Genomic DNA, 15,272 nt, shown 5'->3' on the forward strand with positions numbered 1-15,272 from the left:
TTGCATTACTGATATGCTGTAAAGAGCGAGGGAAGAGAGGTGAACCAATAGCTAATTCATTTTCACATTTAAAGTAACTGGTTGTCCTTACCTTACCTACCCACGCAGTGCTTCCTCTATATTTCTGTGGCTCATTGTACCAACTCTATGAGAGCACTTAACCCACTGCTGTCATTACATACCTAAAAGATCTATTTCCATCACAAGATTATGAACCCACAGATGGTAAAAACTGTTTTACCATGTCTATAACACCAGCACTTCACACAATACTTGGCACAAAATTAGGTCCTCAAAAAGGCTGAATAAACCATTCTACTACCAGTAGAAAATCAATGTGATGTTACCATGAAATAACTCAAAGAAAAAGTTGATATAATTTGTGGTATTTAACTGACATTTGCAAAATACAGCTGAAAGGAAGAAAACATGTCGTGCTACCTAAAAAAATCTCAGTTAAGTAAGTAAAAAACTTTGTACGTATACTAAGATAACTATTTCCTATAACATTTCTAAACCACAAAGTAAATGTTTTCATTAACTGCAATATTAGCAGGTATTTCTGTTTAAAAGTTAAGATGGCTTGCTATTTTTACAACAAATACTAACTCTTAAATATATATTAACCTTCAAGGGCATTCCTTAAATAAGTACCACTCCTACAGTAAATATACTTTGCTAATGAAATGTAATCAAGAAGGAAAAGTTCAGAAAGGGAAACGCTTTAAAGAAAACAAAAGCATCCATCACGGTACTCAAATTAATAACATTGCATTAAAAAAAATGAAAGGCACCATATTCACTTATAACATTGTGCCTGTTATAATCATGTATTTGTTATTTTGGCTCAAAGAAGAGACACATTCCTAAGAAGCCAAACAGATGAATAGATGGATATTTTTATTACACTATCCTTTTATTTGCTTCCCACTTGCATATGCTTTTTTTATGAAAGTTTTCCTAAATCTCTCCCTCATAAGTAATTTTAAGTTTGGGGTTCCAAATTAAATTACTACTATCATAGTAATTGATAGCTGAAAGTTAGAAACAATTTTGACAAAATGACAAAATTTCAAAATAGAAAATACTTTAAAAATATAAAATAACTATCATCTATACTTGGTTAAGATGCTTAAGATTTTCATTACCATATCCAGTAAATGCATGTCACTGTTCTTCACGTTTCGACCTGGGCTTAATAACATTCCAAAACATCTGAAAATATTGGGGGAAAAAAAAAAGGAGAAATAAGGTATCAAGAATATATAGAAGCCCAGTGAGCAAAAGCCTCAATAGTAACGATATAATCTGAGCTCTGTACTTACAAATAGCTTTCATTTTTTAGAGAAACATCACAAATAAGAATTCATTAAGATACATAATAAAATCACATAGAAATAAGTTACCTAAATTCCCAGATCTTTATTTTTGCATGTAAAAGATTACCAATGATCAGAAACTGTGATAAAAATAGCCATAAATTGTTAACTGAAACAAAATACAGTAGTGACATATAAATTAGTTTCTAGGTAAAAATGAGATTGTATTTGCTTTAGAGTTACTCCAAACATATTGGTCAAGATCAACTAACCTAGTTAAATTAAAAGAAAGAAAATTTTTTTAAAAATTAGAATAAGACACTGTACTCTCTCTTTGCATCAAGCCAGATTAATAGAAACAGTCACCCTGGCCCTCAACAGTCATGTTCACTGAGTAGCCTACATCCTCAGTTTGAAATACTATATCCTCAGTTTGAAAAAAAAAAAAATGTTATATGAAACTCATTACTAAAAATGCTATTATATTAGTGAAGATATTATCCAACATACTGTATACTATTAACTACTTTATTCTGTGCTTCCTAATGCTAGGCAAGCTTTAGGAATCCCATCAACACTACCACTTTGTTTGTAAAGGATTTTCATAAACTCTAAAATTCAGCTAAATTGAACATTTTTTTATATTTGTTAGGATATTATTGTCATTTCTTCTTTATAGGTAAGAAACGTAAAGTCCAGAAAAGTTATTTTACTCAAATTTATGTGGCTATTAAGTAGGTCTTGTACTCGAGAGACAATGTGATCTGTCCACAGTGTGCCTCTCTCTGCCAACAATGCATACCCACACTTACTACAATAGAGTGTTTTTATTGTAGCTTTCCGAAATTTAAAAGTATGCTATGGAGCATTTTATATAGAAGACTATAAACAAATTAAATATACCATTTTTTAAGTTTCAAAATAGCGGCAGCTGAGCAGTCAATACTTAATCTGATCCTTGTTTTCTAAGGTTTACTTTTCTAGTAGCATGGCTTTTTTTCCCATAAACAAGACAAGAGATTAGTCCTGTCCGAATATGAGCTTAGTAAGTAGTAAAAAAATATATATAATACTTCCTGTGAATATTTGAGGATACCTTGCACAAGGCATCCAAAAAGATCAAGTATATAACAAAGATAAAGTCAGTAAGTTCTGAGGAAATTCCAGACATATTATTGTACCAGTGAACAAAACATAACTTACTAAAATAGAAATTATTATAATCTAATATTCATAATTTTAATACAATTCCTTTAAAGTGCTATGAACTCTCTATGAACTCCTATAATAAACACTGTCTATACAAATTAAATGCTAATTAATCACGTACTTTATTGTACTATTTCTTCTAAGTTTGCCTTAAATTCCTTATAAGAATAAAAGAGTTAATTCTTTTTCAGATATAAAATTTAGTTCCCTCAACTTAAAAGTCGGGTCAATGAGGACAGAAGACTTCTCTCACATTCCCTACATACTTTGCTTCAGCTTGCACCTCTCATGGGTTTTAAAATACTATTTTCTGTATTATGGTTTTTAAGTTACAAAACTATTTTATATACTCATTGTAAAAAGCTAATGAATACCAAAGTGTATAGGGAAAAAATAATTTCTCCTTTCTCTCTATAATCTCAGACCCTTTGGAACCAATACTAAGAGTTTAGTATGCACCCTCCCTACCTTTCTTTTGCTCTATTTGAAAATTTAAAGTTCTATATTGTTTGTCAAGCACTCACAGGTAAGTGGCAAAATGGGTACAATTTTCCTAATATAATGTCCTATCTTAAACTCCACTGCAAAAGGAAATTTACGTTTTCCTTAAATGGGAACACACATCACCTTATTTTGATGATCTTTGATGCACTGCTTTTTTCCTGGGTTATAAATAAAAAATCCTGCCACCAACCAACAGTGCGACCCTAGAGAAAGCACCTAACCCCCTTGGGCCTCTGCTTCCTCTTCTAGAAAATGGGAGAGGTAACAATACATGAACTCTAAGGATTCTTCCAGCACTAAAACTGCGTAATTTTTTTCTATCAAGCTGTATTAGTCATTTCCAAAATTATATTTCATTAAAGCACATAAGGTTTCCTATAGAGACAAGCAAGGTCTATTACGAATAACATCTCAGAAATTAGATATTATTAGCACCACAAACGCCTAATGCGAATATTAAGTGTTTCACTGGGGAGTTCAAAGCGTTCAATCTTCTCTTATTAACTCCATAAATAATGTAGAAAGCAAACTACTATTACACCTATTTTCTCAAGGATGTCACAGTCTAGTAGGGGAGGAAAATAAGTAAACGGACAATTACAACCCCTACGGTAAGTTCTACGATAGCCGTTAAGTACAGAATGTTAACAAAGCAGAGAGAAGACATACCCAGCATTATTTATAATATAGCAAATAGCTAACTTGACCCAAAATTTGAAATCAAACCTCCTAAGAATGGGATGATGGTGTTATCATATTAATAATAATTATCATATTAATTATAGCAGCTGTTTATTGAATGCTTTGTCAGACATTACTATATTGTTGCATTTACATTTCAAAACAACCTCCATATAACAAATAATAAAACTGGCTTCCGGAAAGTAGAAGTGATTTGTCCAAACCACATAGCCATTAAGCCCGTGACTATGACTCCAAAACTGCAGAGTCTTTTACACATTATACTCTGCCACCTCCCTAGCCTATCAGTAGAAAAGATTATAAATTCCCTGTGTGATCCTGGGCAAGTCACACACTTTAAAGTCTCACTTTCCACATTTCTGAAACACAAATATTACTTGCTTATAGGTTGACTATGTTAATGTAAAGCTGAAATGAAAAAACTCACAGGGAAAGTACACTGTAAATTCTAGAGCTGTTGCAGATTATAAATTATTATTACAACTGCCACTATTATTTAGAAGAGAAGTTTGACCTTCCATACTGCCCAGTGAGTCTTTACTCAAAACAGAGCTTTAAACAGCTTTTAACACCAAGTTAGCATCCATACAGACACCAAAAATTCTGCATATCTTGCATGGCTTTAGGCTTAACTGATGGAAGAATAAAGATGAAATGTCACGTCATATGCAACACGCTTATAGAGACTCAGTTCTTCTCAGGGCTGGTCACATAGGCATCCTCTGCCTAGCATGTACCAAAAATCCAGACTCCAGAAGGAAAGCTGGTGTTCAGCACAAACCACATTGCTTGTGCTAAAAGTTTAGGCACGGTGAGCCACTATTCTCAGTTCTGGGAATGGTGGAAACCCTCCCGAAAGCCAAGTTTCCAAATGCCAGTCAAGAACCAACCTTATAAGCAGACCTTTTAGGAATAGTAGTGTCAGTCCTCCTATATTAACTCTTTTCTGTACAGCCCTATTTTGGTATTTACATTTTAAGTAAAAAAAAAATTTAATACAAAACAATATCATCTGTGTGTAAAATAATATGGATTCCTCAGAAGCTCGAGTCCATTTAAAACAGTTGAATCAAGCCATATAAAGCTTTGATCAATTATCAAAAGCATAACAATTTTCTATGGTACAATGGAATAATTTACCTAAATATATAAACCTTAAAGAAAACAGGTAAAGAATAATTAAAAAATAATATGAGAATAAAGAGGATGGGTAAACTTATTAAAATATATTAAAAATAGAAAAAAATCAAATTAATATTTAAAGCACAAATACAATATTCACACATAAGACTTATTTAACTTTTGTTGACTTGCTTTTTTTTTTTTTTTGGTTGCACAGCATGTGGGATCTTAGTTCCCCAACCAGGGATCGAACCTGCATCCCCTGTTATTTCACTTTTGTTAATTAATTGCCTAAAGTCCTACTAAATAAAAATAACATTTTATGTAGTCATTCCTCCCACTTCCCTTCAAATCAGCCAAGATCTTTAAAAAAAAAACCAAACTATGCTGCCATTATAAATAAGAACAAAATATTAGTAACTAAGCAGTGTTTACTAGTGATGCAAAATAATTATATCATATCTATAGATACTTAATACCTCCCCTCGTCCCTCCCCCAAAAAAAGTCATACAAAAGAGACAAATACAAAGATTTTAGGAAGACTAGCAAAAAGCCCTGGATTCAAATCCTCATGTTGCCTCTTCTTAGCTGTTTCTTAGCAGGCAAAATAACATGCTTTAGTTTCCTCCCTCTGCCAAAAAAAAAAAGTAAATAAAAGGATACTTTATAGGATTCCTTGCTTTAGTATGAAAAACACTATGCAATAAACACTTGGGATGGATGTCAACATATGGTAGGAATCATTAAATAGTGGTTATTATTCTTGCCATTATTATGACAATTAAAAGACTATCAGTTAAAAAGACTGCCTAAAATAAACACTTTTTTCCCCCACAAATGTATCAGAAACTTTATCTGTGGGACTGGTTAATTTCATTAGATACTAGTTCAATTAGATACTGTCAGTATAGGTCCAAACAGGAGAGAGAGCACAGAAATAATCTGAACAGGAAAAGTTTATTATAAAAAATTATTCTCTGTAATAGGAGAGTGACTATAAAGAGAATTCTAAAGAACAACCTAAGGCTGAGGAAGAGTACCCCAAAGAAGAGCAAACTTGGAAAGAAGATCCTCTCCCTAAAGCTGGTATCTGATCTCACTGTAGAAGATATGACTGCAGCCCAGTGGATGACAAAGAAGTTTTCTGGACTGCCCAGGCAAAGCTGGACCACAAGCAAACAGGAAACAACCCTCTAGGGTGCAGGTAGCCAAGGGTGGCAGGCAGGTGAACAAAGGAAATCAGGACTCCCGGAGGCAGCTCAGAGGCAGAGTGGTACAAAGCCTGAGGCCCACAGTGTCTGTATCTGGAGGGCTGCAGGAAGATCTCGCTGAGCCAGGACCAGGACTATGAGTTCACAGAGGGAATGCATGCACTGTGTGCACAGCTGGAGCACAGCAGCACTGGATGTCCCAGAATCTTGTAGCAAGAGCAAGAAACAATCACAGCACACCAGAACCAAGAAAAGTCCCTCCCTCCTGCGGTATCTCTCCAGCACCCTCTACTGGCACAATTTAATACTGTGCTTGCTGCAAAGAAGATGCATAAAGTTGCACTAACGCAGATCAAGTAAGAGGGTAGATTTGGAACCAAGAGGCCATAAATTGATAATTGGCATAGGATACAGTTAAAATACCTCATCTCTTCTAATAACTTAACAGCCGGGTTAGAAATCAAAATTTCTTAAACCAATAAATTAAGAAGTTATTTTCTTAATGTAAATCGAGAATGTAAATTGTTATAGCCACTATGGAAAACAATATGAAGATTGCTCAAAAAGTTAAAAATAGATCTACCATATGATCCAGCAATTCCACTTCTGGGTATATACCCAAAGGAAATGAAAACAGGATATCAGAGAGATAAATGCACTCTCATGTTTATCGCAGCATTATTTGCAACAGCCATGATATGGAAACACCCTAAGGGCGCAGCAATAGATGAATACATAAAGAGGATGTGGTATATACAGTGGAATATTATTCAACCATGAGAAAGAAGGACATCCCACCATTTGCAACAACAAAAGTGGATCTTGAGGACATTATGCTAAGTGAGATAAGCCAGACAGAGACAGATAAAACTGTATGATATTACTTATATGTGGAATCTAAAAACGTCAAACTTGTAAAAACAAAGAGTAAACTGGTGGTTACTGGGGAGTGGGGGAACAGGAGAGATGTTGTTTAAGAGTACAGACTTGCAACTAGTAATAAATAAGTCCTAGAGATCTAACACACAGTATAGTGAATACAGACAACAACACTGTATATAATCAAATTTTCTAAGAGACTAGATCTTAATTATTCCAACCACAAAGAAGAAATAATTGATAATTATATGACGTGACAGAGGTGTTAACTACTGCTACAATGGCAATCATATTACAATATATAAATGTATCAAATCAACATGTTGTATACCTTAAGTTTACACAATGTTATATGTCAAATATATTTCAGTTTAAAAAAAACAAACTACTACATTTGAACAACCTGGAACTCTCTCCTCTGCTAGGACCTGGTAGCCCCTTTGTCCATAACTATCTTGATTAGTCACCTTAAGTTAAATAAAGCTAAGTAAAGATCTTTTGCCACTGGAAAAATGATTAATTAATTAAGAAATTATTATTATATTATAGAAGCATACTATGATTTACAAAAGGACTCAAAAAGAGCTCCAGTAGAGGTCTATCGATCGTACCAATGTCAGTTTCCTAGTTTGTACATTATACTATAGTTATGTAAGATGTTACTATTGGCGGAAGCTGGGTGAAGTGTACATGGGGCCTCTCTATACTATTATTTTAACTTCCTGTGAGTCTGTAATTATTTCACATTTAAAAGTTCATTAAAAAATGAGCCCCAAGACATCTAGAATAAACTTAGAAAAACATTTGACAGAAAGCAATGTACGTTTTCATTGCTAATATTAAAAAAGTAGTTCTTAAGATACGATGCTAAAAAGGTAAGTATTATATACATACCTCTGGAGTGCCACAACCCCCCCCCCCCACTGGGTGCCAGCAAAAGCTAGCAATGGAAGACACTGAAAATTCTGTCCTAATTACAAGTTCCAGTCCAAAAGCTGAGAGAAGATAGAAGCTTCCAATTTCTCATTCTCCAAAGCACCTGATGATGCCGATAACGCTTTATCAATTGTCACTTGAAATAACTATCAGAGAACAATGAAAGTATTTTGTATAAATATATCCTGTTTTTCTAAGGTAAAAGAGAGTTACCTTTCTACTGCCTTATATAAAAACTCAAAGAGGACAAATGAGTAAGTTCAAAAACAGCTTGTAAAATATTATGCAGGGGCTTCCCTGATGGCGCAGTGGTTAAGAATCCGCCTGCCAATGCAGCCAACACGGGTTCAAGCCCTGGTCCAGGAGGATCTCACATGCCATGGAGCAACTAAGCCCGAGCGCCACAACTACTGAGCCTGCACTCTAGAGCCCGTGAGCCACAACTACTGAGCCCACGTGCCACAACTACTGAAGCCCATGCACCTAGAGCCCGTGCTCTGCAACAAGAGCAGCCACTGCAATGAGAAGCCTGCGCACCGCAACGAAGAGTAGCCCCCACTCACTGCAACCAGAGAAAGCCATGTGCAACAACAAAGACCCAATGCAGCCAAAAATAAACAATAAATTAATTAACTAATTTAAGAAATATATATTATTCAGACTTTGGGTCACCCCACTAACTTTTTCTCATTTTCAGGATGGAGAAAAATGACGTCCATTAAGAAAAATTATTAAGACATCTAAAACTCTTGATTTTACATCTAGGCAACTTAAAGTCAGTGACTTGAGCTCCTTTGTAAATAAAACTATTTAACAACTTGCTAGGGTGAAGGCAAAAATAAGTGCTACATAAATTCAGCAAAAGACCCTCAGAATGGTCTAACATACAATTATATCAGCCCCAAAATAATTAACAGTTCAGGTTCTACTATCTATCTACTTTAGTGATATCAAATCATATTAGAAAATTGCTTATTCTGTGAGAAGAAAAGAGCTGTAGGTGATATTTTTTTTTTCAGTACTCCATGGCTTGGAAATCTTTTCCTCAAGAAAATAACACAAGGAAAGGTACCTGTCAATCACTCATGCTATGAGGTATGGTACTTAACACTTCAACTTCTCACTATGTAGTTTTTGCTGCAAGCCAGAAAGCACAAATTAAGAACTGAAGCAGAATTTATTATCAAAACAGGCACGTCTCTGAATCACTCTACAAATGATCAAACTGCCTTCTAGTAATGATGTGTTTTATATTATATATATATATACTTTAATGTATATGTAATGACTGTACTCCCCGAAATTAGGATCAGATAAAAGTGATTCATGGAAATTCTTTCTTCCTAGCAGTAATGGCCCATGTTACTCAGTACAAACGAAGCTGTATACTTAAAACAAATCTAGTAATTATACTCTGCTTGCTGTATCAATACTTCATTCTGGTTCACACATCAAGCATCAGGGCAGATCCCTGGGAACAAAGTGATCTGACAGGCATAAAACCCTGAAGCCAAAATTCTCTTCCCAACTAACCCTCCAAAAGGTCTGGAATTACCATCATTAGAACTCCACTTCTTGTTAGGGAACTGTAAAGAGACCCATTTTCCAAATGTATATGGTATTATTTTCCCTGAATTATTTTATGACAAATTAAGAAGTAATACTTGGCAAAAATCTACTAGTCAGAAAATTAATACAGCAAAAAATGAAAAATTTCCCCCTCGCTTTTCGGGTATCTAGCAAAACCAGCAATCTATTCAAAGCATTGATGTGGGTGCTATATAATAGTGCTAGGGTATTTTAAATACTAAATAAAGCTTTAAAAATCCGTATCAATTTAGTAGTATGTAAGAAAATCTTTTGCAGTATTTCTACACATGATGAGACCAAAACCCATGAAAATGCCAGCTGGAGAGGGACAGAGAAGATTGCTATCTCCACTTTGGAAACACCAGAAAGAGACTGACCTGATCAGATCTGCTTTAACATTTTAACTGGAGCCTCTCAATAATTAGGCTTAGGCTGCTCTTCTCACACATTTCAGATTACAATCATCTTGCTTTCTCCTCTCAGCTCTTATTGTTGGTCTTCTCTTCTACAAATCTATCAGCTTTTCTCCCAGGGCATGGTGCCCCTGGGTTTGAAGTCACTGAACAATCACTTGGATGCCCATCTATACTCTCACTTTCAAATTCTGCTGGAAATACACCAAGGAATGCCAATCCACTTATTTTCTAACTGGTTTGATTAATTTTAAACTTAGCACATAATCAAAATTTAATTGGGTACAGTCTCTAAAAGTATACACTCAGAAGTCAGATGGCCTTGGTTTAAACCCTGGCTCTACCAGTTCCTGGCCAAGTGACCAAATTACTTAATCTCATTAAGCCTCTGTCTCATCTTCTGCAAAAAAAATAGGGTAATAATTAAAATGTTTTCCTCATATGTTGTTATGACAATTAAATTTTACAATGGCCATCACACAAAAATGTTAATATTATTTTCTTTCTTATGTCCAGTTCCTAAATAAAGCTTAACTTGTAAAATCTAACACAGGTGACTGAGAAAAGCAAAAGAACATTAGAAATTTTCAAAATATGAGAGCAGTTTTCACATACCCTCTAAGCAGGTTAGGATTCTATTGGGTGCAATGTTCTATTACTCTCTGCATACTACAGTGAATGTAGTCAATACTCTTAACTTTATAAAATTTTTATATACTTCTTATTCATTTACTCAACAAGTTTTTAAAACGAAGTAGAGAGTAAGAATATTTATTCTGGACCAGATAGACTTGGTATTTAATTGTATGACCTTGAGAAAGCTATTTAACCTCTCTGTGCCTCAGTTTCCCTGACTGTACAATGAAGATAATAGTACCTATACCTCATAAGTAGCACCTAGAACAGTGTTCAGCACAGAGAAAGTGCTAAGTAAGGACTAAGTAACTACAAAGCTCTGGTTCCTAGCACAGGGCTAGATATTGGAGATTCTGAGATAAATGACACAGTACTTGCCTTCAAAGGGGTTGAGACCAATAATCACAGTATAATTTGTCAAATATCTACGCATGAGGAATGCTTGAACCCTTGAATGCACAGAGAAATAGATTTTTTCATGATAAAAACTAATATTTTTAAAAACCAAAATACTGAAAATTAGCATTCAGAATGGGTGATGGGTACACTGCTGTTCAATATATTATTCTTTCTACTTGTGTGTATGTTGGAAAATTCACATAATGGGAAGTTGTTTTTAAAAATCATTTTCTCAGAAAGTAAGCCAAAATTATGTAATCTGAAGGATTTACTTTCACACCGATGTCTTTATACTATAAATGAACTTTGTCAGCAGCAATGCTTTAAAAAAAAAAAAAAAAAAAAAAATCAGAGGTTAAGAATTCTCTTGACAAGACTGCCACCTACTGGATTACCTTAAATTCCACTACTTACATTTTGTGATTTAAACACATTAAGTACCACATATAATCCAATAAAAAGCAAGAGTTTCTTTTTTGAAAAAAAAAAGATAAATCGAAGTATTTTAAAAATACCCCATATCACAGGAAATTCTGTCTGCTATATTGAACAAAGTATTCTTTGAGGAAGACCCATTAGCCTGAAGCAATCTCAAGTTAATTTTAGTTTGGATGTTCAGAGGTCATCTGACAGAACATGTGAAAAAGGAGGCAAAAACACTTAACAGATTTGGTAATTACTGCTGAGCATATGAACCCATAGTTGTTAAATATTATCATTGACATCAATTATATTAAAATAAAAGCAATATATTAGGTGGTGATATATGGAATGAATTTTTTTAGCTATCTTAATGCTATACAAATGGTAGGTAAAATTCCGGCTTAGGTAGAATTTCTAATGATAATGATATATACTGATTCAAAAAGTGCTTTATCTCAAACAACTTCGGCAGAAGTTGAGATAATGTGCTCTGGAAAAATGCCTTAAAGTTATTCAAAAAGTAGCTTAAGTGATGATGAAGACACTGATGTCAAAGATTATTGTGGAGAGTCTGAATAAATCTGTCTTATGAACATGAGAGTGGGCAAAAAGCAACATTTCTAAGTTATTATGTATAATATATTTTAAATGTATGCGTAAATGTTTATCTAAGTTAACAAAGAAAACATAATTAGGTATCTGACTATTTCACCTATATTCACCAAGGTTTCTATATTTAAGTTAATCCAAGACTGGATCAGACAAGAATTATGAACGCTAAACCAAGGAGGAAATTTTGCAAGATATTTTCATGGGTCTCCCCACAAACTGCTTACTAGCTGCAAGGGAGGGGGAAAAAAAAGGAATTACAATGGAGAAACCAGACATATTGACTGGTAATCAAATTTAACATCACCAGAAAGGGACAAATGGCTATCAAGCGCCTCCAAATGTGACACACTGTGAAGGAGAGAACATCACCTATGCAGCAATAAACTATCTGAATCTAATCATGAGGAAATATTAGATAAACCCAAACTGAGCAATGTTATATTAAAAAGAGGGGAAAGGAGGAATAGGAGGACGTGGAGTTCATCTCTCTCCACGGATGCATCAGGAATACATCTATAGATGCAACAACTCTCATAGAACACCGGCTGAACACTAGCAGAAGACCTTGGACACTGGAAAGGACTGTAAAGATCCCTGCATAACTGGTATGAACAACTTGTGGGGTCTTGGTTCCTTGACTGGAAGTTGGGCCTCAGGCTCTGAGGTGGGAGCACCAAGTCCAGGACACTGGACCACTAGAGAATTCCTGGCCACAGGGAAGATTAACCACCAGGACCTCTCACAGAGGCCTCTATCTGAATCCAAGACCCGGCTCCACCCAACTGCCAGCAGCCTCCAGCACTGGATGCCTCACATAAAACAACAAACAAAGACAGGAACACAAACCCACCCATCAGTACACAGACTACCTTAAGTCATACTAAGCTCACAGACACCCCAAAACACACCACCTGACACGGCCCTGTTCAACAGGGGGAAAAGACTCAACTCCACCCACCAGAACGCAGGCACAAGTCCCTCCCAACAAGAAGCCTACGCAAGCCACTGGACCAACCTCACCACCGGGAGCAGAGCTAACAGAAGCAAGAGGAACTATGACCCTGCAGCCTAGGGAAAGGAAACTTCAAATACTGTAAATCAGACAAAATGATAAGACAGAAATATCTTTCAGGCAAAGGAGCAAAATAAAAATGCACAAGACTGAATAAATGAAGAGGAAATAGGCAAATTACCTGAAAAAGAATTCAGAGTAATGACAGTAAAGATGACACAAAATCTCAGAAATAGAATAGAGAAAATATAAGAAATGTTTAACAAGGACCTAGAAGAACTAAACAGCAAACAAACAGTAATGGACAATACAATAACTGAAATTAAAAATACTCCAAAAAGGGCTTCCCTGGTGGCGCAGTGGTTGAGAATCTGCCTGCCAATGCAGGGGACACGGGTTTGAGCCCTGGTCTGGGAAGATCCCACATGCTGCGGAGCGACTAGGCCCATGAGCCACAGTTGCTGAGCCTGCGCGTCTGGAGCCTGTGCTCCGCAACAACAGAGGCCGCGATAGTGAGAGGCCCGCGCACCGCGATGAATGGTGGCCCCCACTTGCCACAACTAGAGAAAGCCCTCGTACAGAAACGAAGATCCAACACAGCCATAAATAAATAAATAAATAAAATTTAAAAAAAAATACTCCGAAAGGAATCAGTAGCAGAACAGCTGAGGCAGAAGAACAGATAAGTGAGCGGGAAGATAGAATGGTGGAAATAACTGCCGCAAAGCAGAGTAAAGAAAAAAGAATGAAAATAATGGAGGACAGTCTTAGAGACCTCTGGGACAACATTAAGTGCACCAACGTTTGAATTATAGGCGTCCCAGAAGAAGAAGAAAAAAAGAAAGGGTCTGAGGAAATATTTGAAGAGATTATAGTCGAAAACTTCCCCAACATTGGAAAGGAAATAGTCAATCAAGTCCAGGAAGTGCAGAGAGTACCATACAGGATAAACCCAAGGAGAAACATGCCAAGACACATATTAATCAAACTAACAAAAATTAAACACAAAGAAAAAATATTAAAAGCAGCAAGGGAAAAGCAACAAATAACATACAAGGGAATCCCCATAAGGTAAACAGCTGATCTTTCAGCAGAAGCTCTACAGGCCAGAAGGGAGGGGCAAGGTATATTTAAAGTGATGAAAGGGGAAAACCTACAACCAAGATTACTCTACCCAGCAAGGATCTCATTCAGACTCGACAGAGAAATCAAAGGTTTACAGACAAGGAAAGGTTAAGAGAATTCAGCACCACCAAACCAGCTTTACAACAAATGCTAAAGGAACTTCTCTAGACAGGAAACACAAGCGAAGGAAAAAACCTACAAAAATAAACCCAAAACAATTAAGAAAATGGTAATAGGAACATACATATCAATAATTACTTTAAATGTAAATGGATTAAATGTTCCAACCAAAAGACACAGACTGGCTGAATGGATACAAAAACAAGACCTGTACATATGCTGTCTACAAGAGACCCACTTCAGACCTAGGGACACATACAGACTGAAAGTGAGGGGATGGAAAAAGATGGTCCATAAAAATGGAAATCAAAACAAAGCTGGAGTAGCAATATTCATATCAAACAAAATAGTTTATAAAATAAAGACTATTACAAGAGACAAAGAAGGACACTACATAATGATCGAGGGATCAATCGAAGAAGAAGATATAACAACTGTAAATATCTATGCACCCAACATAGGAGTACCTCAATACATAAGACAAATGCTATAAGAGGGGAAATCGACAGTAACACAATAAGAGTAGGGGACTTTAACACCCCACTTACACCAATGGATAGATCACCCAAGCAGAAAATAAATAAGGAAACACAAGCTTCAAATGACATATTAGACCAGATAGACTTAATTGATATTTATAGGACATTCCATCCAGAAACAACAGAATAGGACTTCCCTCGTGGCACACTGGTTAAGAATCTGCCTGCCAATGCAAGAGACATGGGTTGGAGCCCTGGTCTGGGAAGATCCCACATGCCGTGGAGCAACTAAACCCGTGCACTGCAACTACTGAGCCTGCTTGCCACAACTACTGAGCCCGCGTGCCACAACTACTGAAGCCCGCAAGCCTAGAGCCCGTGCTCCACAACAAGGAGAAGCCGCCACAATGAGAAAACCATGCACCACAAGGAAGAGTAGCCACTGCTCGCCACAACTACAAAAGCCCACGCACAGCAACGAAGACCCAATGCAGCCAATAAATAAATAAATAAATTTATTTTTTTTAAAAAACAGAATACCCATTCTTCTCAAGTGCACATGGAACATTCTCCAGGACAG

At 35.9% G+C, this 15,272-nt stretch overlaps 1 protein-coding gene across 3 annotated transcripts in view; it reads right to left on the minus strand.

Annotated features, from left to right (window-relative positions):
• RABGAP1L (RAB GTPase activating protein 1 like) overlaps nt 1–15,272 on the minus strand; it is a 655,755-nt gene that overhangs the window by 548,493 nt on the left and 91,990 nt on the right. For all 3 annotated transcript variants that reach the window (XM_061185687.1, XM_061185686.1, XM_061185688.1), the window contains exon 8: nt 1,149–1,215. In XM_061185687.1, coding sequence (XP_061041670.1) covers nt 1,149–1,215 — 67 coding nt within the window. The remainder of the gene's footprint in view (nt 1–1,148; nt 1,216–15,272) is intronic.

This window comes from Eubalaena glacialis, chromosome 3, assembly GCF_028564815.1.
Source record: "Eubalaena glacialis isolate mEubGla1 chromosome 3, mEubGla1.1.hap2.+ XY, whole genome shotgun sequence".
NCBI lineage: Eukaryota > Metazoa > Chordata > Mammalia > Artiodactyla > Balaenidae > Eubalaena > Eubalaena glacialis.